At 33.6% G+C, this 24,755-nt stretch overlaps 4 protein-coding genes and 1 long non-coding RNA gene across 6 annotated transcripts; 3 read left to right on the top strand and 2 right to left on the bottom strand.

Moving 5' to 3' along the window:
* Position 1: 1 nt before the first annotated feature.
* Positions 2-13,676, bottom strand: LOC107366360 (neuropeptide SIFamide receptor-like). The gene is made up of 3 exons (XM_015933944.3): positions 12,877-13,676; positions 10,289-10,388; positions 2-1,692 (listed from the first exon to the last, which is right to left on the bottom strand). Exons 1-3 carry the CDS (start codon positions 13,172-13,174, stop codon positions 930-932), a joined length of 1,161 nt encoding a protein of 386 aa, XP_015789430.1. The 5' UTR covers positions 13,175-13,676; the 3' UTR covers positions 2-929.
* Positions 13,677-13,783: 107 nt separating this feature from the next.
* On the top strand, positions 13,784-15,310 carry LOC107366347 (uncharacterized). The gene has a single exon (XM_015933928.3). It carries the CDS (start codon positions 14,204-14,206, stop codon positions 14,903-14,905), a length of 702 nt encoding a protein of 233 aa, XP_015789414.2. The 5' UTR covers positions 13,784-14,203; the 3' UTR covers positions 14,906-15,310.
* A 656-nt stretch (positions 15,311-15,966) lies between these two features.
* LOC112538484 (uncharacterized) lies at positions 15,967-18,317 on the top strand. Its single transcript, XM_025161727.2, has 6 exons — positions 15,967-16,142; positions 16,384-16,682; positions 16,769-17,199; positions 17,273-17,479; positions 17,547-17,739; positions 17,837-18,317. Exons 1-6 carry the CDS (start codon positions 16,074-16,076, stop codon positions 17,991-17,993), a joined length of 1,356 nt encoding a protein of 451 aa, XP_025017495.1. The 5' UTR covers positions 15,967-16,073; the 3' UTR covers positions 17,994-18,317.
* Positions 18,318-19,053: 736 nt separating this feature from the next.
* LOC107366529 (uncharacterized) lies at positions 19,054-24,271 on the top strand. 2 transcript variants are annotated; one of them, XM_025161726.2, is made up of 7 exons: positions 19,054-19,390; positions 20,989-21,054; positions 22,285-22,583; positions 22,692-23,122; positions 23,199-23,405; positions 23,467-23,659; positions 23,757-24,271. In XM_025161726.2, the coding sequence occupies exons 1-7, from the start codon at positions 19,322-19,324 to the stop codon at positions 23,911-23,913; spliced, it is 1,422 nt and encodes a 473-aa protein (XP_025017494.2). In that variant the 5' UTR covers positions 19,054-19,321; the 3' UTR covers positions 23,914-24,271. The 2 variants fall into 2 exon arrangements, with proteins under 2 accessions (XP_025017494.2, XP_089124444.1); XM_089268318.1 differs by lacking the exon at positions 20,989-21,054.
* On the bottom strand, positions 20,308-22,141 carry LOC112539309 (uncharacterized). The gene is made up of 3 exons (XR_016199201.1): positions 21,658-22,141; positions 20,915-21,580; positions 20,308-20,792 (listed from the first exon to the last, which is right to left on the bottom strand). It is a non-coding gene; the product is annotated as an uncharacterized LOC112539309 (long non-coding RNA).
* Positions 24,272-24,755: the final 484 nt, after the last annotated feature.

Genomic DNA, 24,755 nt, shown 5'->3' with positions numbered 1-24,755 from the left:
ATTTTATTTGTTTCAATATCAAAATGATGAGTTTAATTAACTTTTCATTTTTACAATTACAATCTTTCTCAATCTTTCTGGTTACAAAAGGAAGCAAAACATTGATTCAGTTTTTTGGGGTTTGCTTATCAAATAACAGTTGAAGTTCATGATCGGTATCATCTGTTGATTAATGAAAAATGGATGAAAATGAAGAGTTCAGTTTATTACATTTGGATGGAGAATCGAAGAAACAAACAAAATGGTTTCTCAAATAAAATCAATTGTCGGTTTTGCTTAAATTTGCATTCTTTATACAATTTTACAATTGAAAGTTTTGATATTTTGCTTTTCTCGTTGTTAATATTGGGTTTGAAACAATGTTTTATGTTGATTCACAATTAAAAGTGTTATGATTATGATTTATCAACACATTTGGATATGATTAAATCGCCTGGATTTACAATTAAAGTACAAGCGTAATCATTACTCAAGACTGTGGCCATCTTTGATTCAATCGTTAACATTTTAAATGTACAATAATAACTTTGACTTTGAGATATATTCATCATTTATGCTCTTTTTTGGTTCTGCTTTTGGGATCCTTTAAACTGTAGGAGTTTAGGAGGGATTTTCAGTTAACTTTGAGTTTTCTGGTCAAAAATAATGATCACAATTACAGGTTGATTAACAGTTATAAAATATCTTTAGGGATTGATTTGGTAATAAATTAACAAAAGAAAACCTTGTTCAATCTTTGGCACTTTTAGTGTACAATCAATTCGCTTCTTGAAAATTCTGCTGGGAATTGCATTGTTTTTTTACTGTTCAACACTGAAACTCAGGAAATTCATGAAAACTGTATGAAAAGAGCTCTTGATTCTTCTTTTTTGGCTTCTCCAATTTTATTCTCTTTGGTGAATGTTTGACTAGTTGACTGGATGCCGTCATTATCTCATGGTGGCGATTGAATTGATGTACTCACATTGGGTGTCTACTCGAGCAGTGTAACGGGTTGAACGCTGAGTTGTATTCCTATTGTAATATGTTGATATTGAACTTTCATAGCGAACAGCTCCACAACATTTACGCGACTTGACAATCGCTGCAAACCCTTTGCGATACTTTTTGTGAAAGAAAGCGTACAGAATTGGATTTATACAACTATTTGAGGCGCCCAACCACTGAGCTATAGGAGTCATAGTCATGAATATTTTCTCTTCGATTGAATTTTCTTCAATCACACCACCCAACTTGAGACGGGCAAATATTATGTACAAGGGAAGCCACGAGATGACAAATATTACAACAACCACAATCATCATTTTGGCCACCTTTAACTTTGACCTTTGCATTACCAGGTCCATTTGGGTGTTTAAATTTTTACCTGTTTTAATGCCCTTTTCACCTGGAATATGACGCCTCCAAACTTTTAACCAAATGGCAATGTAACAACAGGTAATCACGGTTAATGGTATTAAATAGCAAAGTAAAAGGTTTGCCGTTAAAAAGTATAAGCGTTCCGATAACTCGTCAGGCCAACTTTCAATGCAAAGCATCATTTCTGAATGAGTCTCGGGGATTGGATGCAGGGTAAAGTAAAGAGCCCAGGGAAAGGCAATTGCCAGTGAGAAAAGCCAAATTATGATTATCATTCGTCGAGCACATTTACGTGACATTTGACACTTTAACGGATAACAAATTGCCAAAAACCTGGAAAGAAAAGAAAAAATGATTAAATTTTAAGATCAAGAAGTAACTGAAAAAAGATATTTGAATCGAGTTTAAACCCAATTTATTTTGAGTTTAACAATAAATGGCTATTAATAGCAAAATAATTGCATTTAACGATAAAATATTCAAACGAACAAGAAGTTTTCTGCTGTTTAGAAACATTTAAATGGTTAATTCATTTATTAAAGGCATTGAAGCTGATGAAATGATCAACTAAATTTGATCAAAAATTGAACTAAAATGAAACTTTAATCATCGTAAATAGTGCTAATAATAAATGAACACAGGAAACTTGTACCAATCCAAAAATACTTCAATCGTGTCAATTATTCAGTTTAATATATTAAAATAACAATCTTGATTACAATACTTATTGGCATTAAAAATGGCTTTGATTAAAAATACATTCAACTAATTTGTGGAAACTTGAAAATACTTGAAAATTGGGTCAAGACGATGATGAAAGTGCTTTGGTTTTTCATTAATAATCAAGTCTATCAAGAGTCAAGTCAGAGACATTTTGTTTTGAAAACCAAGGAAATCAACTGTTTAACCAAATTGTCAACAAATTTCAAGATTAATTGTTGAAATTGTCAGAAAAAATAATTACTTTCTATTCACCAAATTGTTTAAAAACAACATTATCTTTACCTTTACTGTCTAAATAATAATAAAAGATGAACATTCAATGTTATTTCTGAGAGAGTGGATATGGTTTAGCCAAAGGTTAGGTTTATTGGGTAATAATTATATATACAAAGGGGTTAACAATAAGGGTAAGATGATGAGACGGAAGTACAGTAAGTAAGTGTATCCATAGGTGTAAAGCACACTCTCTTATATATACATGTGATAAGGTTACAACAGAAGCTTCTAGAAGGGTTGCCATGAGGACGCAATGATTACGTCATGTACACGTCTAGTACTCTAGTATCGTACGTGTACTCTCACACGCCCGCTTAATCATGAAGTCCTAACTTTTCACTGAATCCTTCATGCTTCACTCTAGCAAGACTCTTTGTGAGTACGTCTGCAACATTGTCCTCTGATCGTACGTAATCAACCTTTATTAGGCCTTCATCGATCCGTTCTCTTACTACATGCCATTTGATATCGATGTGTTTAGTACGTGAGTTTGTTACTGGATTCTTTCCAATAGCAATAGCGCTAGTACTGTCGCTAAATACTTGTACTGGTTGCTTCACGTACTCTTCCTGACCTAATCCTTCTAGTAATTGCTTGATGCCTAGCGTTTCATTTGTTGCTGCTGCTAATGCTATGTATTCAGCTTCCGCTGAACTTTGCGCCGTTACTGATTGACGTGACGACTTCCAGGCGATGGCAGCTCCTGCTAGCATCAGTACGTAACCACTTGTACTCTTTCTATTAATATTATCGGACGCCCAATCTGCGTCAGCATAAACGTTCATTTGCTTACGACTTCTCGTGTAAACCAACTTCTTCGATACTGTTCCTTTTAAGTACCTTAAGATTCTTTTAGCTGCTACCAAATGATCTGTTCTCGGATCTTGGTTGTACTGAGATAACTTGTTAGTAGCGTACGTAATATCAGGTCTTGTGTAAGTTGATATGTGATGTAAAGATCCAATCAAACTTCTATACGTTTCTTGGTCTACTTTTGCTGATTCTGGGTTGAACTTCAGGTTTACTTCCATTGGTGTCGAGACAGTTTTACAATCCTTCAATCCATGTGTCTCGATTAACTTCTCGATTGCAGTACGTTGACTGACTTTGATGCACGTACTTGTTCGTTCAACCTCTAAACCAAGAATGTTCCGTACGCTGCCTTTATCAACCATTTCAAAATGCTCGGATAATCTTCTTTTGACTTTGTTCAATTCATCCAAGTCTGCAGCAGCTATGAGTAAATCATCTACGTACACAACTATGATTACTCCATTCTTCTTATAAACACATTGGTCACTTTTCATGCACTCGAAGCCATCATCAATTAATGTTGAGTTTAACTTCACGTACCACTGTCGCCCGCTCTGTTTGAGCCCGTAAATTGACTTGTTTAAGTGGCATACGTAATCACCAGGCTTCTCAAATCCTTCTGGTTGTTGCATGAAAATTGTCTCTTCTAAATCACCATTCAAGTACGCTGTACTGACATCCATTTGGTGTAGGAGGTAGCCATTTTCAACACATAGAGCAAATAAGGTTCTCAGGCTGACTGGATTAACTACTGGAGCAAAAGTCTCAGTGTAATCACTTCCGTAACGTTGCTTAAAACCTTGAGCAACTAGCCTAGCCTTGTATCTGTCTATTTCTCCATTTGGCTTGTACTTCATCGAATAAACCCATCGACATCCTACAACACGTTTCGTACTTGAGTCTGGTACTAACGTCCACGTCTTGTTCTTCATCAATGATCCGTACTCGTTCCTCATTGCTTGCCACCAGTGTTTGGCATCAGGAGAGCTTATCGCCTCCTCAAATGTAGAAGGAACATTTTCCTCACATTTGCTCACCTTCAATTTGCCAACACGATTTTCAGTAGTACGTTTACAAGACCTATCTCTTGTCTCTCTCGGTGGAAGGTCTCTGTATCTCTTTTTGTAACTACGTCTAGTTTCACTTTGAGTACTTTCATCTTGGACGTTATTTTCTCTATCTGAATCAACTTGTTCTTCCTCTGAAGACGCCTCCTCAATCTGTGATTCAGTCACTCTTTCAACGTACGGAGTATCTGACGTGGTTATAAATTCAATTTTCATCTCTGCTGATGTTGGTGACTGAAGATTTTCCATAAATCTCACGTCTCGAGCTTTCACTACTCGGCTCGTACTTGGATCAAACAGCCTGTACGCTTTTGATTCTGAACAGTAACCAACCATGATTAGCTTAACACCACGTTCATCAAATTTACTTAAACCTGGCTTCTTGATCAATTTAATTGCTGGACAACCAAAGACTCTTAGATGGCGTACGTTTGGTTTCTCACCATAGAACTTCTCAAACGGAGTCATCCCATCAATAGCCTTAGACGCGATTCTGTTACGTAAGTACGCGGCTGTAGATATCGCTTCAGCCCATAATCGCTCGTCCAAACCTGTGTCATTTAACATTGATCTAGCCATTTCCACTAAAGTACGGTTTGCTCTTTCTGCAACACCGTTTTGTTGAGGCGTATACTCTACTGACAATTCATGTTTGATACCTTGATCCTTTAAGTATTGATCAAACGCTCCATTTACGTACTCCTTTCCATTATCAGTACGGAACTTCATAATCTTTTCATCCGTTGAGCGTTCCATAGTACGTTGGTAGTCTTTAAAACAATTCAGAGCTTCACTTTTACACTTCATAAAGTAAACTTTAACAGCACGTGAATAATCATCAATAAATGTAATCAAGTACTTTGCTCCACCAAACGACTCGACTCGCATCGGTCCACAGACATCCGAATGTATTAATTCCAGTACTCGATGCGTCTTGGTGGTTGAACTCGTGTATGGTAACTGACTTATCTTGTTCCTTAAGCAACATTCACAACGAGCGTCACGTACCCGCTCAGGTCTAAGTCCATAAACTGACTTTCTCATAATCATGTCCTTAATAGTATCAAAGTTGACGTGTCCAAACCTCCTATGGATCAACATCATTTCATTGGACGTACTGGACTTGATGGCTGCTAATTTAGTCACATACACGTGTTTATAAACGTATAGTTTATCCTCCAATTTAAACTCGATGACCTTTTGTCCTTTACTACTTAACACGTACGCAACTCTTGGTTTAAATACAACTCTACTTCCTCTCGATGTGAGTTGACCTACTGATAAGTAATTACAATCTACTTCTTCAGCATAAAGTACGTTCTTAATTAACATTGATCGACCACCGATCATCATTTCAATGTCACCACTTCCAATCGTTGGAATTGATCTTCCGTCTGCGACTGAGATAACACTTCTGTTAATACTTAAATTCTTGAAATAGCTTCTCTCACAGCATACATGAGCCGTTGCTCCACTGTCCAACACCCAAAGATGGTGATCTTTAGTACTAGATCCAAGAGATAGTATCGTCTGTGAGTTTGAGACGCTTTGACCTCTGTCAATAACAGTACGCTCTCTACGTACGTTACCACACTTAGCTGCAATATGACCAAACTTGTTGCAGTTGTAACACTTGATTCTCAGTCCTTTACGTTTCGCTTGTTGCGAGTACTTAATACCAAACGCCGTATTTGTAGTAACAGTATTGCCATTTGTCCTTCTTAACTCCTCTTCCAAAATCTTAGACTTAAGTACTGAAGGCAACGGTACTTCATTATGACTTGTGATGGCAACTACAAACATCTCGTAACTATCACCCAGACTAACCAACAACATCACTGAGATAAATTTATCGTCCAACGTAAGACCCAAATTAGTCAACGTATCCACCGTAGAGAAGAATTCTTCCAGATAACTTGACATACTTTGTTCAGTCTGGTAACTCATCTTAATCAATTTCTTGAACGTTGTTACCAACTGTGAAGGCCCTTTCTTCTCGTACGCTTCACCTAACGCGGTCCATACATCTGCAGCAGTCTTCGCGTTCTTGAATAGACGATAATTTGATGGTTTAACACTTAGAGTAATCTCTGCCTTAGCCTTAGCGTCCTTACGGTCCCATTGTTTGTCCTCAGCATCCTTAGTACCAGTGACAACTTCCCATAAGTCGTTATGGATCAGTACACTTTGCATCTGGATCTTCCACGTTTCATAATTTGAATCGCTGAGCTTATCGACTTGAAGTAAGGAACTGTTTGCCATGTTTAACACTTAATAGTAACACAGTACTTAACTACTTAAAAACACAATGGCAAAATTACTTTAAGGTAGAGACTGGCTAACCACGCTCTGCTACCATGAGAGAGTGGATATGGTTTAGCCAAAGGTTAGGTTTATTGGGTAATAATTATATATACAAAGGGGTTAACAATAAGGGTAAGATGATGAGACGGAAGTACAGTAAGTAAGTGTATCCATAGGTGTAAAGCACACTCTCTTATATATACATGTGATAAGGTTACAACAGAAGCTTCTAGAAGGGTTGCCATGAGGACGCAATGATTACGTCATGTACACGTCTAGTACTCTAGTATCGTACGTGTACTCTCACAATTTCAAACGATTTTTCACTGCCAGTTGAAAGGCGACATGAAAACGAAAGAAACGAGTTTAAACCCATAATCATGAAATCAATATTGACCATAAACAAATCAGTTTTGATTGTCGAGATGAAAATAGTCATAAACAAGTCGATGAGAAAATGAAAAGATGTTCAACGAAAAGATGAGATTCTGAATCAATTTCCACCGAGAATTATGTTTTATTTTTTGCCTCTTCTCATCTTCATCCATATGATAATCAGTGATAAACAAAACTCAACTGTAGGCGGTTAAATAGCTATTAATTGGGAAACAAGCGGCCAAAGTGATAAAAATAATCGAGACTGAAATGGCACAAAAATGAGATTAGAGACATTTTTGTTTATCCGAAAATAAATTAATTCAAGTTATCCAGTGAATTAGTTGATTATTACTTGTTACTCTCGACTGTAAACTAAAGTATTTTTTTCTCGTCTTTACTCTTAAGGCTGGTAAACATTTGCATTGCAGGCAATAATAAATGTTGAAGTAAGACTTTCAGACCTGATTTTCACATCAATTTAAAGCTCAAACTGTTTAATTAACAGAACCAAGTTTATCAATCAAATTTCATTTCGTCGAGCAAAAGGTTTCGAGGGTTTAATCAAACACTTGCGACTTTTTTAAGTTCACTTTATTGCAACTGAAGACGCCTTTTGAAAAGTAAGTCAAGGTTCAGGTTAACCTTTCAATTGTACTTGTTCATCAATTTCAACATTCCTTCATATTATTTGATAACAAAGTAAAGTTCATTAATGTCTATGAAAAGTTTGACTCAATCATTAAGCTTTGAAATTATTTTCTTTTCACAGAAAAAAAACAAATTTTAATGAAAAATTGCTTTAAAATCGATTGACTGAAATTTAATTTCAAGTCATTTATTGAATGGGTTGAGTGAGTTTCAAATTATTGGCCAAATTGTTCAGATAATGAATCAACCTTCAATTTCGAACCTCAAAGGTTTGCAAGAAGAAATATTCATTAACGGTTCGATAAAGTTTTGGAACTTTTGGAAAAGTGAAAAATCTCAAGAACTGAACAATGAAATTTACGAATTTATTTCTTCTGATAATTTTGTCATTTTCAAGAAGAAAATTTGCAAAAAGAATTCTAAGCTAAAAATCGAATTTTCTTATAACTTTATCAGAACCGAACTTGAATTTTCTTGTGGATTCACTTGTCTTCAAAAGTAAATTGTATTTAAGTTCGTTGAATAATTGCACGGAAATTGGCGATTGGAACTTGATCTGAATAGATAATTTCAAGACTAAATTTGAATTTTATTGTTATTCGAATGCATAATTTATCGATTCATCTGAACCCTGGTCATCTCATGCATGATTAAAATTCAATTACAAGTCTGATTGTGAGTGATAGACAAAAAGGTTGAAACTTTAATCATAAACTGGATAATAAATTGAGTACAAATCGAAACCTTGATCAATATGAAGGTCAATTAATCAATTCAAGGAGAACTCATAAATAAAGTCTATTCTAGTTGATGAAAGATGAAACTGTTTATTGAATAATCAGGGGAATCTAAATTAGTACAATGATTGAATCGCCAAACTCACCAAAAAGAGATTTTCTTCAACTTTGCTCCTAAGTTTCAAATTTCAGAATAATCTTTAAATGAAGGTTAAAATGGAGCAAAAAATACAAAACTGTTCATCTGAAAATTTTCAAGAGAAAAAGAAAACAAAAAAATCTGCAAAAAAAAGTTCAGAAAGTAACAATTCTCTAACTGAATTTCAATCTAAACATGAATCGAATGCTAATCGTTATAAATTGACACTTTACTGAAATGGTTAAACATTTGAAAGCTCAAGATATCAAAAGTTAATGAACAAAATGCATCAACATTCAGTTCAACTAGAAGTTCAACAAGTTTGGCAAAGGTAATTCAAGGTAATTCAATTATGATATTTGTTTCGAGTTGAATCAATTACTAAAGTGAAACTTTAACTCACTGAATACAAATGAACTCAACTGTTTATCGAGCTTATTTCATTATAATAATCGATTTGAAAAGTTGATCATCAACTACGAAAAATTGGACAAAATGGAACCCAATTTAAGCAAATGATTAGAAATTAATGACAAATTAATCAAAGAATCTCATGATTTATTGTTTCGATTTTCAGGAAATAAAACCATTCAGCTGAACCAGAACAAAATTCAATTTTTCGGTGAAAATCGAACCTGAAAATTTTCTGCTTAAAATTACAAACTGAATTGATGAACCAAATGATGAAGCATATTGAATACGAATGTAATTAACATGCCAAGTAAATCTCTTGGAAAGTCTATTATCGGTTCATTTCCAATTCAGATTAAAATTAATCAATTCAATTGTTCAATCACATGACTGAATATCAACTAGAAATGAGTTGAAATTTCGAGTAAAAAGTTAGAGTTGAATCAATTTTTCGCTGAAACATTCGCAATCTTTTAAATTCTGTTCATGAATTGGATAAGAAAAGAGGAAAAAAGTTGAAGATTCAGTCAAAAATGACTTGAATCGTTGATTATTCAAATGAACATTTTAAGTTGAATTGAAATTAATCGTTTAAATGAAAGGTTGCAATTTTCTGAGCGATAATTGATGATACAAAGTTAATCAATTTACTGGTTCACTTGATAAATTGTTTGTTAATATGTAAAGTGATTGAATTAACCAGCAACTGTAAACAGCAATCAAACATTTGCACAGATTAAATGACTCAACATTGAATAATCAAAATGAACTTCACTATTATTTATTTATCCTTTTTTTGTGTTACAACAATTTTATCTCTTTGCGTTCATTTCTCCCTTGATTGTTATTAGCTGATAGTTTTGGGATTTTTTGTTGTTTCTGGCCAAATGGTCAACACAAAAGTAATCAATTGCAATAAGTTGACCATCTTTGCGCTGCTTTGTTGCTTCCTGTTATTGTTTTTTGTTGAGTTTTTTTTTCAAAATCAATTCTTAGTTTTCCTCAATTTGGCTATTTTTTGAGGCAAAAAAGTGTCAAATGATACTCAGACTGTGTCAATCTCAGGCTAATCATGATCCAAAACATTTCCCATGAAATAAAAAGGTATTAATGGAAGCGATCGACTCGTAAAACTGGGTTAAGTATACGTTCAATAATATTGATATAATTGCTTGGAAATCAAGTTTACTCTGTTATCTTGCAGCCTTCATTATAACTGTTAACAATGGGCACAAAATTTGGTCACTTTTTTGGTTACTTAAGTATCCATTTGACCTCATCAACAGCGGGAATCAGTTAATGGTCAAAGTTTATTGTTAAACTTTATCAATAAGGTTAACTTAGGTTAGGTTGGGTTAGATTGGGTTAAAACTCGATTCCAATTAACAGTGAAAATTGGTTCCAAAGACAAAAGACGGAAACTTGGTACTTACCTATCAACTGAAACTGCCACAAGTGTATTGATACTGGCACTCACAGCAACTCCTTGTAAGTAAGAAACGGCTTTACACATGAAAAGTCCCAAAATCCATGCTAAAGATGAAAAGAAGAAAAAATTAAACATTTGAAAAGTTCGTAAGTTCATCGGGTAAAAGGGAAATGTTGAAACACAATTGTCATTAGATTCACAGGAACCAGAAAATAGGTCAATTTTGAACGGAAAACACAGTCTGCTAAATATCCAAATCAGATAATGTAACAAGAGTCAACATTCATCTGATAAAATCTGATAACATTTCGAGACAAAAAATGATAAATGTTGACTTGAAATGTTTATCAAAGTTATTCAATGTTATTCAGTCCCGAAATGTTATTAATACAGTTTCTGAATCAATTCCCTTCCATTAAAGATGCTCATTAAACCACTAATTATAAAGCTTTCCAATTCATTATTGAATCAAAATTCATCAGATTTGTTCAACTTGTCACAATGATAAGCGAAACTCGACTCAGCAATGGTTGCAATTAATCTCAATCAATTTTAATCTAAACCATTATGTAAAAGTTGCAAAGTAAGCAATCAATGATTCGAATACAGAATTAGGTTTTTTTGTTGCAAAAATAACATTCTCTTCATCTTTACTGGGAATGATAGAGTTGGATGAAAAATGCTCAAAACTGAATAACACTAACAGGGAAGGATATCAAGAGTTAGAGTTGGATTAAGTTTTACCATGAGATATAATGTAATCTAACAATAAGATATGAACTTGAAGACTGGTCATGATGATAGTCTATTATGATTATTATCAAGAATGAGGTCAATCCTTGGACTGACCAAAGTAAACCTTGTTATGTATTTTTTGCCCATTTTCAAAGAGTTGATATATCTTTTGATAAATCATTTATCCCAGCCAAATACTTGTCAACTTGATACAGTAAATAATATTACAACTTTTCTGCTTTTCTATTTTATTATCAACATTATTGTAAACATTTTACTTTCTGCTTTTTTCTTCCTGATAACTTTCATATTATATTACGAGCATTTTGATAACAAGATTGTAAATATTGAAAGGGAATCGACAACAGGTTAATCAGTTTTATGCAAAATTATCATTCGACTCTTGTAAAGGGTTTCATTTGATTGTAAAGGTTAGGTGAGATCAATTATTCAAGATTATATTGAGTTTGGACTTAATAATGTATTTATATTGAAAGGTAAACAAGTTGATGTTATAACAAATTAACTCAATCTGTGGTTTACCTTCATTAGATCAATTGTTGATCATGAAAGTGTGTCAACAGCTTGACAAACCTTGATCACAGACAAAATATTAATATCAAAATGAGAAATTTTTTCTTTCTTTTCCTCTGAGAATTCATTCTCATCTTCAGATACAAATATTATATTTTGTAGTTGAAGATTAACGTCAACTTTCAATGGCTAATCTTTACATGAAAAGAGGTTTGATTTGAAAACAAATTAGCTAACAATTCTGGTAAATCAATTGTTTAGACACTTCAGCTTTTCAAAGGTTTGAACTTGTTTTGGACTTGATTTTCACTGCGATTTAAACTGTTTTCACTTTTCGTTTTTTCCTGATTTCAAGCTTGAAACTTTTCTGTTGAAGTCACATGAATTTGTCCAATTACGAACAGAATTACAAGCAAATTATCAACATCGTAGGTATTGTGATGATGATGAGGGCAACTTGAATAACAGTTAGTTGAGATAATGATATACATCGACTAAATACGTCGAGTATTATTGGAAGCGTAATAAACACAAAACAGTGAACATTGATATAATGGTGTTCAATTGGATCAATAAACATTAAAAACCATGTAAACCTATTCATTAAGTTTACTCCTAATTTCATATCTTCCCTGTTATTCAGGATTTGCAGGAAGAAAAGTCAAGACCAAGTAACCCAGTCAAGAGGACATTAATGATATACTCTATGGGTTTAGTAATGTAATATTTTTTTTGTCCTTCCTTTTTGCATTTCAATGTTTCTCTTGACCATTTTCATGTTTAAATATATTCTTGTCCCTGAACAATATCATGATACATTTACATTTCCGGCTGAAGATTTGGAGAGAAAAAAAATTTCGAGATTTATTTTCTTCTTCTTCTTCTTTTTCCATCGTCATCTTTACTGTCAACTGTTGGACATTCAATAGGGAAATGATTATTATTATCGTTATTACTATTACGATTATTATCATAGAAACTGGAAACATTGAAATGACGATTCCAATAATAGTTGTAATAATAGTGTTTCAACATAGTAACATGAGATGGATTTACATGAGTAGAAATCACTTTCAAGATGTCAAAAGATAACTTGAAACTTTAGTTGCTCTACAACTGTTGACATGTTGTCACATATCAACTTATCAAAGGCTAGGCATCGACCAATTTTGATGGGAAAAGGGTGCATCTTTAGGTTTACAAAATCATCGATAGATGACTGGTTACTGTGTATCAACAGTTTATCAAAGGAAGCACTTTCAGAGTCTTTTTTGCTATCAGAGGTTCAATATTGGTGGCTTAGGTTATGGTCAAGTTACTTACGGATAAAAAGGTGTCCAAGTAAAGTTGGAGGAAGGCAAAATAGTAAGACAAGTATGTCTGCCAGGGCAAGATTAACAATGAAATAATTTGTAACTGTTCTCATCCGAGGTGATCTAAAAACGACTGCGACAACCGCACTGTTACCCACAATGCCCAATATAAACACAATGGTGTACGCTAGACAGTATAATAATGATACTGATGATGAATAGCGTAACCATTTTTCGGGATTAAATTGATTAAAGTTGACTGAATCATCAGTTGATGCACTATTATCACTATCCGAGTCACTAATCATCACTGGATTTGGTTTTTGGTTTTGTTTCTCAATTTTGCTTGATAATGTGTAAAGACTTTGTTAGCCTTTAATTAGCCTTTAAATTAACGGTTTTTTGTTTCCTTTAGTCAAGGGTGAAACAATTTGTTCAATAAAACAAGATATTGACATGTTAACAAAGTACAACAATTACAACGTCAATCATTAACAGATTAATATTAAAACCAAAGATAATCCATCAGGTTGTTGGTGTTGACCTAAGAGAAAGGCTATGTTTAGGTTTAAGGGAAACACAAACAGTAATGTTTGAATGAAAGGTTGACAAACACAAATTAGATTCAACAATTATAGTTCGATGTTTAAAAACTTTAAATGTTTGACTAATAAAACTCATGCTCGCCAGTAACAGTTACATGAACAACTGAACAAAGTTCTGCAAAAGAAGCAGAAAGTAATAGGAAAAAAAAGATGAAGCAAAATCAAACTCAAATCGTTTCATAACCAACTCGACAGTCAAAGACTGTCTCTGTTTAGCAATACTCAACTAGGGGCATCTATGGGATAAAAAAGAGATTACATATTAAGGCAAATTACCAACAAATCTAATGGATAAATCTCATTGATTTGTTTGAATTGATACAATTAATTTGTCTTTTTTTTATTAGAATTAGTTTCGATTATTGTCACACATTAAAATAATTTTTCGAGGAAAATTTGGGTTCTACTGTTTTATAAGATCAATTTCAAGTTGTCTTGTCTTTTTCAAGCAGATGTATATTTTACTTGTTTGTTTAACTGTGGATTGAAACAATTGTAAATCAATTGTTTAAAGGTTGTAACTATTTAGCTTCAAGTTTTTTTTTCAGTTCCAATCCTTTACATTAATGGGTTAAAATGAATTTGGATAACTCAGTTTTTTAATTTCTTATTTGATGAAAAGTGAAAAAGATGGTCTAAACATGAGTCTTGAATCTATCATTGTTTTTCTTATCGATATAAAAATTGTGAAAGTAGATTCAATTAATTCTCTCAGTAAATCATTGATTAGTCATGAGTTTTATTCAACTTTACTTAATCTTTTGGGTTACACTGCAATCGTTCACATCGGTAAACCCAAAGTGGAACCAAGAATCGCTTGAAATTAGTACTCAATCATTAGTCCGAAGTAAACGTTTCTGCTTCAATTGGCTGTGTGGCTTTAACCAGGCTTGTGGACAACCTTATCCGAGAGCAAGACCTAGACCAAGGCCAGTTCAATACTATCAACCCATTTATTATCCTTATCCAGTTGCTCCACCAGCTCAAGCCCCAGCCCCAGCTCCGGCTTCTGCTTCAGCTCCAGCTCCAGTTGCACCTAAAGCAGCAGCAGGTGAAGAAGCCCCTGCAGCACCATCCGAGGCTGATTCAAAAGCCGCTGAACCAGCAGCTAAACCTCCTGCTAAAGCACCAGCAAAAGCACCAGCCAAGGCCCCAGCTAAGGCACCAGCTAAGTCCCCAGCTAAACCGGCAGCTAAGCCACCGGCCAAAGCTCCAGCAAAAAAACCACCAGCGAAACCACCGGCCAAGAAGCCACCAGCAAAAGCACCAGCAAAGAAGCCAGCTAAACCTCCAGCCAAGGGTAAACCTCCAGCTAAGGGCAAACCACCGGCTAAAGGCAAACCTCCAGCTAAAGGTAAGCCTCCAGCTAAGGGTAAACCTCCAGCAAAGGGCAAACCACCGGCCAAAGGTAAACCTGGTAAAGGAAAGGGTTGATGCATTTGCCGTGTTTTTTGTCTGTCTACCACTTTTGACTAGACTTAAATGATCAAATATTTGATCAATCTCAATTGTCTTTTAAGCTCAGTTCAATTCAAACAAACCTTTCTCATTGAACTTTAAGTGACAAAATAGCATTAATTTAACATTACTCTTTGCTAAATCAAATATTTAAGCATAAAAATCTGGATTTTATATTTTTAATAAACTCATAATAAATTGTATTAATACAATAACATATTCAAACTTGACCATTGGATTGTATTGAGATCCTCGTCACCAGTTTCCCAAATGATTAAGCTCTTCCAATCTCATCCGCACTTTTCAAGAGTCACATAAAGACTTATTTGACCAATTCATGCTTTAACGAATCTACAAATTTAAATTAAAACAAAATTATTACTGATATTCAGTCCTTATCACCGAAAATTGGCCTTAAAGTCTAAAACCAGTGAAGCACTGAAGAGTGTGAACATTTGGACAGAGCAGAAGATAATATCTCTCAATAATCGAAATATAATCAACTAGAAGTGAATGAACATGAATCGAATGGGCGTTCAATCAATCTAAAATCATTGAGCAACTGATCAACAATCATTAGACTTTTAAAATTGAAGAAAACGTACAAACTAAACATTAATAAGATGCACGCGAATGTAATATTTGTCTTTACACCCTTTAAAACCAGTAAACTGAATTTTGATATCAAATTTCACTTTTTCCATGGCAGTTGAGTCAGGCAAATCAGTTGATTATATCACATATTATCAACAATAAAGTAATATCACATATTTGTACTAACAAATAACAATGGTAAGACTGGAAAAATTAACGTTGCAAATAAACTTTGCAAGTTAATGTTGGTTCTCCAACCAAATGTCAGGAAAATAAGTTCGCATATTTTGCACCGATTGTGTCGGTTTTGTATAGATTATTGAATTGTCGCCTGCTGATTACCATGTTAAATCATGTTGAATAATTTTAATCACAGATTGTCATTCTCCACCTCAAATTATATTAAATTTCAAATTAAATAAAGTTAATGTGCTTGTGGTAAAGGAAACCTAAAAATGAAAATCATAACTTCTCATATTCATATCCCATCGAACCGTTAGTTGAGTCTATTGAGTTACTTTTATTAGTTATTCATTATTCAGCAACTAAAATGTCAAGTGAACGGAGACGAGGACTTACATCAGTTACAACTGAATCAACAGTCAATCTCAACCAAAGCGTAAGTAAACATTTTACATTTTGTTATTAATCAATTAGGTTTCAAAGTTTGATTGTGAGTTGCAAGCTAAATCAAATTTGAATCTCTAACAAACTGCTCGTCGTGAACTTATGGGTAAACAAAGACTTGACATGGATTAGAGTTCAACTTGAAACCAGAATTGCTTTTTTAATTCACCGGAGAAAAAGGGAAAAACATTATTACCAATGGACATTCATTGAAAGCCTTCTCTACATTTCAGTCTGACGATGGTGAAACAGGATCAATTACCAGGCAACATGGGATGGGAATGTTTGTGACAATTTTATTTATCGCCGGTGAAAACGCTGGAGCTGGTATTTTAGCGTTACCAAACGCTTTTGATCAAGCTGGTTGGTGGAGTTTACCTTTGCTGGCAATGTGTGCCTTTGATGCAGGAATATCTGGTATCCTTATCGGTAAATGTTGGCTTATTCTCGAGGAAAGGTGGAGTGAATTCCGTGGAGATTGTCGATATCCTTATCCAGCTATTGGTAAAATGGCCTATGGTAATTGGATGAGGTAAATATCATCACTGAATATTTATTATTATCAATTTTCTCATTCATTTGCTAACTGTGACTTTTTGTTTTACTTATCAACGCCAGAGGCGTTGTTACAGCTTGTCTTCAAATCACCTTGTTTGGTGCATCAACTGTTATTTTGTTGCTCTGTTCTGAATTAATATCCCAATTTTTCCAAACCTATTTTCATTTACCATTCGGGTTATGGATTTTAATCATTGGACTGGCTCTATGTCCATTCATGTGGCTTGGAAGTCCTGGTGAAATGTGGTTGGCTGCTGCAGCAGCTTTGGCTACTACTTCAGTTGCGGTTGTACTTATTCTTATCGATGTAGTTAAAGACTATGAAGATCTTACCACATCTGCGCCCGTGACGAAGCCCACTTTAACTGGCATTTCTCTCGCTTTTGGTACTTTTATCTTCTGTTTTGGTGGAACTGCTGCGTTTCCAACTTTCCAAAATGACATGAAAGATAAATCTAAATTTACAATGTCAGTTATAATTGGATTCGTAGGTAAATTTGATCTTACCACTATTAATTCATTTAGCTGATCAAAATATTTTTCATCCTTTTTTCTGTAACTCAGCATTGCTTGCATTGTATCTACCAACTGCCATCTTGGGATACTTAACCTATGGAAAAGATGTTAAAGACAATATCATTTCCACAATACCCGATGGCATTAAGAAAAGTGCAGCCATTCTTCTGCTATCTTGGCATCTCTTCTTCGCCTTTATTATTGTCATCAATGGAGCTGTCCAAGAAATTGAAAATAAACTTAATATACCTAATGGTGAGTAACATTCTGTACATAAATCTGTATTCAATCAATAATTTGAATTCTCAATCTTTTATGTTAGCTTTTGGATGGAAACGTGTTATAGTCCGTACATTAAGCACAATTGGTGTCATCTTTATTGGCGAGACTATTCCTCGGTTCGGTAAAATACTTAATCTTATGGGAGGTTCATCTGTCACCATGCTTGCTTATATTTTACCACCTCTATTTTACATGAAATTGTGTTCAATGAAAAACGAATCTTGGCCTGAACGGTACGTAAACTATAAATCTCTGCGATCTAACTATCCCCACTCTTGATATCAACATCAATTTTCCTTGTTTAATTTTCGTTCTCCTTTTATTTTTTAGGAAAGTATCTGTTTGGGAGAAAATTTATTATTACAAAATTATTATTGTTGGAGTAATTGGTGGAATCATTTGTAGTTATTCCGCTGTGTCTGATATCGTGAAGCCTGGTGCAATCACATCGCCCTGTTACATTGACTTCAATTGTTCAAATGAATGAAAATTTTCTCATTCATAACACCCAACATCCATAAATTTCTTCTCCATAGACAAGAAAGTGCATGGATTTAATCTAATCAAGGAAAGGATTACAGCTTAAATTTAAATCGCTAATAACAGGCAAACCACCAGCAAAAGGTAAATTGTACATAATCAAACTTGACCATCGGGTTGTATTGTGATTTTATCCTCAACACCAGTTTCCCTGACCATTGAGCTCTTTCATTTCATTTGTACTTTTCAAGAGTCACATAAATACTTACTTGACCAAATCATGTTTTAACGAACTTACAAAATTAAATTAAAACAAAAATTATCACTGATATACCGACGATTGGCCTTAAAAAATTACTTTGTATATTTTTGTTTTAAGTCTAAAACCAGTGAAGCACTAAACAGTGTGAACATTTGGACAGAGCAGAAGATAATATCTCTGAATAATCGAAATATAATCAGCTAGAAGTGAATGAACATGAATCGAATGGGCGTTCAATCAATCTAAAATCATTGAGTAATTTAACTGATCAAAAATCATTAGATATTAAAATTGAAGAAAAAATGAAGTCAATCACTTGCATAACAAATGCACAAACTAAACATAACAGGTGAACGCGAAAGTAATATTTGTCTTTATACCCTTTAAAACCAGTAAACTGAATTTTGATACTAAAATTCACGTTTTTCATGACAGTTCAGTGAGTAAATCTGTTGATAATATTACATATTTTTACTATCAAATGACAATGATAAGATTGACAAAAATTAACGTTGTATTGATGTTGGTGTTTAAACCAAATTTCAGGTTAATGAGGGATCCAAATGTGTTTAATGTTGTTATTGAAAAAATAAATTGAAATATTTTTGCATCAATTCTGTCGGTTTTGTCTGGCTTATTGAATTGTCGCCTAACGATTACCATGTTAAATCATGTTAAATCATGTTAATCGCAAATCTTCATTCTCCACCTCCAATGATATTACATTTGAAATTGTGTGACGTTCATGTGCTTGTGATAAAAAATAAAACCTAAAAATGATATTTTCTCATATTCATATCCCATTAAACCGTTAATTGAGTTAATTGAGTTAATTTTATTAGTTATTCATTTACTGAACCAGAAAAAGCAACTGTGAAGAGAGGATAGCAAAAAATATCAACAACAAAACAACAATCTCATGTAGACTTGTCTAGTGAAAATAGACTTTGTTTCAACTCTTCATCTAAGATTGTTTCCATTGATTTTGTTTCACATCTAAATGATCATCTTTTAATCATCTACTCATCCTAATTAGTTGACCAACCAGACTGATTGACAATTTAGCAGGTAAAATGTCAAGTAAACGGACAAAAGGACTTACATCAGTTGCAACTGAATCAAGAGTCAATCTCAGCCAAAGTGTGAGTAAACATTTTACATTTATTCAACAATTAGGTTTCAAAGGTTGATTGTGAATCAAATTTAAATCTCTAAATCATAAACTGATGGTTAATCAAAGACTTGAATTAGGATTCAACTTGAAAACCAGAATTGCTTTTCTGGTTGTCAATTTGATTTTAGGTTTACGGTGATACATTAAAGGACGGGTTAATAACATCTTGAACAATTAATCAGTTGGAATATTAACTCGTGATTTATTAGATCAACAGGTTTTACTGACGATTACATTTTTTGTTTTGTTTTATCATTTGATTAACAACATTTTACCTATTATGTCTTAGCTCATCTAATTACTTGCAACAGGATTCATTATCAGCTACAATCAGGATTGATCTGATTATCCTCATCATGGGTTTCTTAGAGCAGATGAACTTAACAATGATTTTTCACTTAATTTCACCCAATTAAGGCTACAAGTTTAAAGTCTAGAAAATTGAGTTTCTCTTTTAAATGTGATTGGGAAACAATGAAATAGTTCAATTTGATTATAATTTATCTAATTTGATTTTAAAAACATTATTAAAGATCAATTCTTGTCGGCATTGATTCAGCTTATCATCATATCAGACTATTAATTTAATTGTTACTTGATAAGGTTTCCCGGTGAGCTTCAATGGGTTTCCACTTGACAGTCAATTAGCACCTCTTGAGTGGACACTAAAGGTTCATCAATTGAGATTGAATAAAGGTTTAAGGCATGATTAAGTGAAATGAAAAATACATTCATCTTGTACTGAGTTCATACGAGCAACAATTTGGATTTGATTCATTTTTCAATATAAATCATTAAAATTGGAAATTAATTTTAGGTGAAAATAAGAAGCATTTTGTGTCTTTGCTTTTGCTGCTTCAAGTCAATTTTTTGGGTTCAATTCCATTCGATTTTCTGGGTTAGGCGAGAACCCATTTATTGTTGTAATTAAATGGCTAATCATTGTTAGATGTCAATGATGATTAATTAAAATATGTGGGACAAATGATCGTCGCTTTGAGCGGAAAATTACCAAAAAAATTTCTGGTTCAATGTTGGATACAATAATGTAAAGATGGCATACAAATAGCATATTTGGTAAAATATTTTTCAGATCTTTATCTGATTATACAATGAGTTGATTAACAATTTGATTATGATTATGGGATTTGATTGTGAAATTAGGTGATTGAATGCATAATTGAATATCGGATAACCATTCACTGAAGTAATGCTTTAATCAGGTGATATTGTAGATATCGGTTGCAACCCAACACCTAAAAATTCAATACAAGATGTTAATCCACCAGTTATTATGAATCGCTATTAATACAGTTTAATTATTGACATCAAAATGTGAAATTATATTGCTCCTTAAGAATCAATCCACCCTGATTAGAAATAGAAATGAAATAAAAATAAGATTAGCATAGATGGTTGGCAATTTTGATAGACAACTTAATGATCGTCATTTGTTGCTGTTTTTTTGAAAAATTGAGGCAAAGAAACAAACTTAACCGTCAACTTGAACAAATCAACTGCAATCAGATTATCAACATTAAATTTAGTCCATTCCATGTGGTTCAGGTCTCATCTCAGGCTCATCTTGAATCGCCTAAATTGATTATCACCGATCCAAGGCATCCACTATTGGTGAGTTTAGCTGATTGTGTTTATTTTTCAAATCAAATTACAGTAACCATTAAAATAGGAGTCGGTTATAGAGGCCATTTTCACCATGGATCATAAACTCGAAACCAGAAATCCAATCTTCTAGGCCTAAAACAATTGATCAATGCTATCGAATGTCATCTCAATGGTTGGATCAGTTTCTTTTAAATTGTAATCCATTTTTTATCGTTTATCGACTAGGAAATGTTGAACAACTAGTTAAGATGAATCAGTTTCCACTGAATCAGCTGTGGTAAACATTTACACAGTTGTTAATCCCATTTTATACAAGCATGATTGCTGATGATCACACCAGATAAGGTTCAGCGCTTGTCATCACATTACAATTGCTAGCTTTTATCTGGCAAAGTCAATTCAATTATACGTAACGAAACAGGTAACAAAAGGAATGCCTTGTTAACCATGATTTCCCTCTGTAAGTCCATGGCTTTCAGGGTGAGCCAGCAACAGTTAACTGTTTAGTCTTATGCAATTTATAACCACCTACCTAGATGCGAGAAAAATCATGAGAAAGGTTAAAATGCGGGTTTAATCACAACCTTAGAGAAATATTTGAATATTTACTTTTCATTGATCAGATAAGCCAAAGTCTAGGATTGTCTACAGCGAAGGTTTCCAACGGCGAAATCATTAGTGATAACTAACCATGTGAGCAAACATTGATGAAAGCAAGGTGATCAAATATTCAAATTGTTTTTTTTATGACAAAAAAAACCTTGCATTGTGGTAATCTTGCAGACAAGGGAAGAGGAGAAAGAGGTAAAACAAACATCTTGAATGTTAAGATATCTGATTTGCTATTACATAATCACCATAGTTATCATCATCATCATCATCATTTATTTTCTGCCTCTTCTCATTCTGCTCTCTATCTCCAGTTGTAGAGCTACTTTGGTTAGTTTACATCCAGAAATTGATTGGGTTATAATGTAACCCTCTCCTTTGCTTTAAATTTTTGGTGTAGATGTGAAATGTGTGTATAAGTGTTGACTGGAATAACCAAAGTTCCCCCAACCATTTTCAAATTGTTAGGTAAACGAGTCTTGGTCTGGTGAAATAAGAAATAAGAAGAGATAATTAAAGACATAATCGCGTTCTTAGTTAACGGAAGAAAAAAAAATGAGTGGAGAAAAAGGAAAAAAAGTTATTAATACCAATGGACATTCATTGAAAGCCTTCTCTACATTTCAGTATGACGATGGTGAAACAGGATCAATTACCAAGAAACATGGGATGGGGATGTTTGTGACAATTTTATTTATCGCCGGTGAAAACGCTGGAGCTGGTATTTTAGCGTTACCATACGCTTTTGATCAAGCTGGCTGGTGGAGTTTACCTTTGATGGCAATGTGTGCCTTTGATGCAGGAATATCTGGCATTCTTATCGGCAAATGTTGGCTTATTCTCGAAGAAAGATGGAGTGAATTCCGTGGTGACTGTCGATATCCATATCCAGCTATTGGTAAAATGGCCTATGGTAATTGGATGAGGTAAATATCGTCATATTAATTATTGTCAATTTTCAGTTAAACATAAACATTTACTTTTTTTTCGTTCACTTGCTAACTGTAACTCTTTGTTTTACTTTTCATCGCCAGAGGCGTTGTTACAGCTTGTCTTCAAATCTGTTTGTTTGGTGCATCGACCGTTATTTTGTTGATTTGTGCTGAATTAATTTCACAATTTTGCAAATCCTATTTTCATTTACCATTCGGGTTATGGATTTTAATCATTGGTCTGTGTCTTTGCCCATTCATGTGGCTTGGAAGTCCTGGTGAAATGTGGTTTGCTGCTGCAGCAGCTTTGGCTACTACTTCAGTTGCTGTTGTACTTATTCTTATCGATGTAGCTAAAGACTATGAAGATCTTACCACCTCTGCGCCCGTGACGAAGCCTACTTTAACTGCGATTTCCCTAGCTTTTGGTACTTTTCTCTTCTCTTTTGGTGGAACTGCTGCGTTTCCAACTTTCCAAAATGACATGAAAGATAAATCTAAATTTACAATGTCAGTTATAATTGGATTCGTAGGTAAGTTGGATCTGTTTAAATATCTAGCCATTATTAATCAATCCAAATATTTTTCATCCACTTTTCTGTAACTCAGCATTGCTTGCATTGTATCTACCAACTGCCATCTTGGGATACTTAACCTATGGAAACACTGTTAAAAACAATATCATTTCTACAATACCCGATGGCATTAAGAAAAGTGCAGCCATTCTTCTGCTATCTTGTCATCTTTTCTTCGCCTTTGTTATTGTCATCAATGGAGCTGTCCAAGAAATCGAAAGTAAACTTAAAATACCTAATGGTGAGTAATTTTTTGTACACAAATCTGTGGGTTATCAATAATTCTCAATCTTTTATGCTAGCTTTTGGATGGAAACGGGTTACAGTCCGTACATTAAGCACCATTTTTGTCATCTTTATTGGAGAGACTATTCCTCGATTCGGTAAAATACTTGATCTTATGGGAGGTTCATCCGTCACCATGCTTGCTTATATTTTACCACCCCTATTTTATATGAAATTGTGTTCAATGAAAAACGAATCTTGGCCTGAACGGTACGTAAACTGAAAATCTCTGCGATCTAACTATCGTCACTCTTGATATCAACATCAATTTTCCTTTTTTAATTCTCGTTTTCTTTTTATTTTTTAGGAAAGTATCTGTTTGGGAGAAAATTTATTATTACAAAATTATTATTGTTGGAGTAATTGGTGGAATCTCTTGTAGTTATTCGGCTATGCAAGCAATCGTGGCTCCTGGTGCATTCTCATTACCCTGTTACATTGACTTCAATTGTTCAAACGAATGAAAATTTTATCATTCATAACACCCAAACATCCAAAAATTTCGTCTCAATAGACAAGAAATTGCATGGATCTAATCTAATGTTTCGATCAAGAAAAAAATTAACTCTGTATTTTTGATTTTCATACGCATATATATTTTCCCATTTCCCTTTCCTTCAAATTTTTTAACCCTTCATTGTTGAATCAAATGAAATAATTTTTTGGTAAATAACTATATAAAAGAAATGATCTATTTTGTGCAACAAAAAATCACGTATCTTTTTGCCTAATTTTGTATTATTTATAAAAAAGACTACTTTTTTTGCAAATGAAAATATATCAAGAATTGTGTGACAAAATGCAACAATTTCACTCACAATATCAATACAGCTTAAATTTTAATCGGTAATAATGCAATAGCCAACCATGAGACCAGGATTAATTGATCAATGATTTACCAAGCAATACTCTAAAACACTATGTTGAAACCATCATTAAGTTAATAAAAATGGCATTCGGTAGTGAAATTATCAAATAGCTGAAGACTCTTCAAGGTAAAAATTTTTATTTCATTATGGTAGTTAACTTTGCTCATAAATCTTGATGAAAAACCTTGCTTCAACGAGTTCATATTCACAAGGATATTAAAGATATGTCTGATACACCATAGGCAGATTTAATAGCTCAATTTGATTAACCATTGAAAACATTAGGAAACCTTGAATAAGAAGATTCTCATGGTTCAGATTGGAAAGTTTCATCAGAATGAGCATGTAACCAAAGTTTAGTTACTAAACTAACATCATTTCAAATAATGTTACCCAAGTTTAACTGTCAGTCTCATCTGTAGAGGGAGCTAGTCTAG

Source organism: Tetranychus urticae, chromosome 2, assembly GCF_039701765.1.
Source record: "Tetranychus urticae isolate SD_2017Ah chromosome 2, NJAU_TeUrti_SD_1.0, whole genome shotgun sequence".
Taxonomy (NCBI): domain Eukaryota; kingdom Metazoa; phylum Arthropoda; class Arachnida; order Trombidiformes; family Tetranychidae; genus Tetranychus; species Tetranychus urticae.
Note: the sequence above shows the minus strand (reverse complement) of the source record. Positions and strands in the feature narration are given on the sequence as shown.

Bases quoted from the DNA above. Each gene is read 5' to 3' on its own strand.
- LOC107366360 (XM_015933944.3), bottom strand. From the start codon at position 13,174: ATGATTAGTGACTCGGATAGTGATAATAGTGCATCAACTGATGATTCA. The intron at 10,389-12,876 runs GTAAGTAACTTG...TTTCATCTTTAG, and splicing joins ACTTGGACACCTTTTTATCC to CATGGATTTTGGGACTTTTC. The intron at 1,693-10,288 runs GTAAGTACCAAG...TTTTCTTTCCAG, and splicing joins GTGGCAGTTTCAGTTGATAG to GTTTTTGGCAATTTGTTATC.
- LOC107366347 (XM_015933928.3), top strand. From the start codon at position 14,204: ATGAGTTTTATTCAACTTTACTTAATCTTTTGGGTTACACTGCAATCG.
- LOC107366529 (XM_025161726.2), top strand. From the start codon at position 19,322: ATGTCAAGTAAACGGACAAAAGGACTTACATCAGTTGCAACTGAATCA. The intron at 22,584-22,691 runs GTAAATATCGTC...TTTCATCGCCAG, and splicing joins GCCTATGGTAATTGGATGAG to AGGCGTTGTTACAGCTTGTC. The intron at 23,660-23,756 runs GTACGTAAACTG...TTTATTTTTTAG, and splicing joins AACGAATCTTGGCCTGAACG to GAAAGTATCTGTTTGGGAGA.
- LOC112538484 (XM_025161727.2), top strand. From the start codon at position 16,074: ATGTCAAGTGAACGGAGACGAGGACTTACATCAGTTACAACTGAATCA. The intron at 17,200-17,272 runs GTAAATTTGATC...TCTGTAACTCAG, and splicing joins AGTTATAATTGGATTCGTAG to CATTGCTTGCATTGTATCTA. The intron at 17,480-17,546 runs GTGAGTAACATT...CTTTTATGTTAG, and splicing joins TAAACTTAATATACCTAATG to CTTTTGGATGGAAACGTGTT.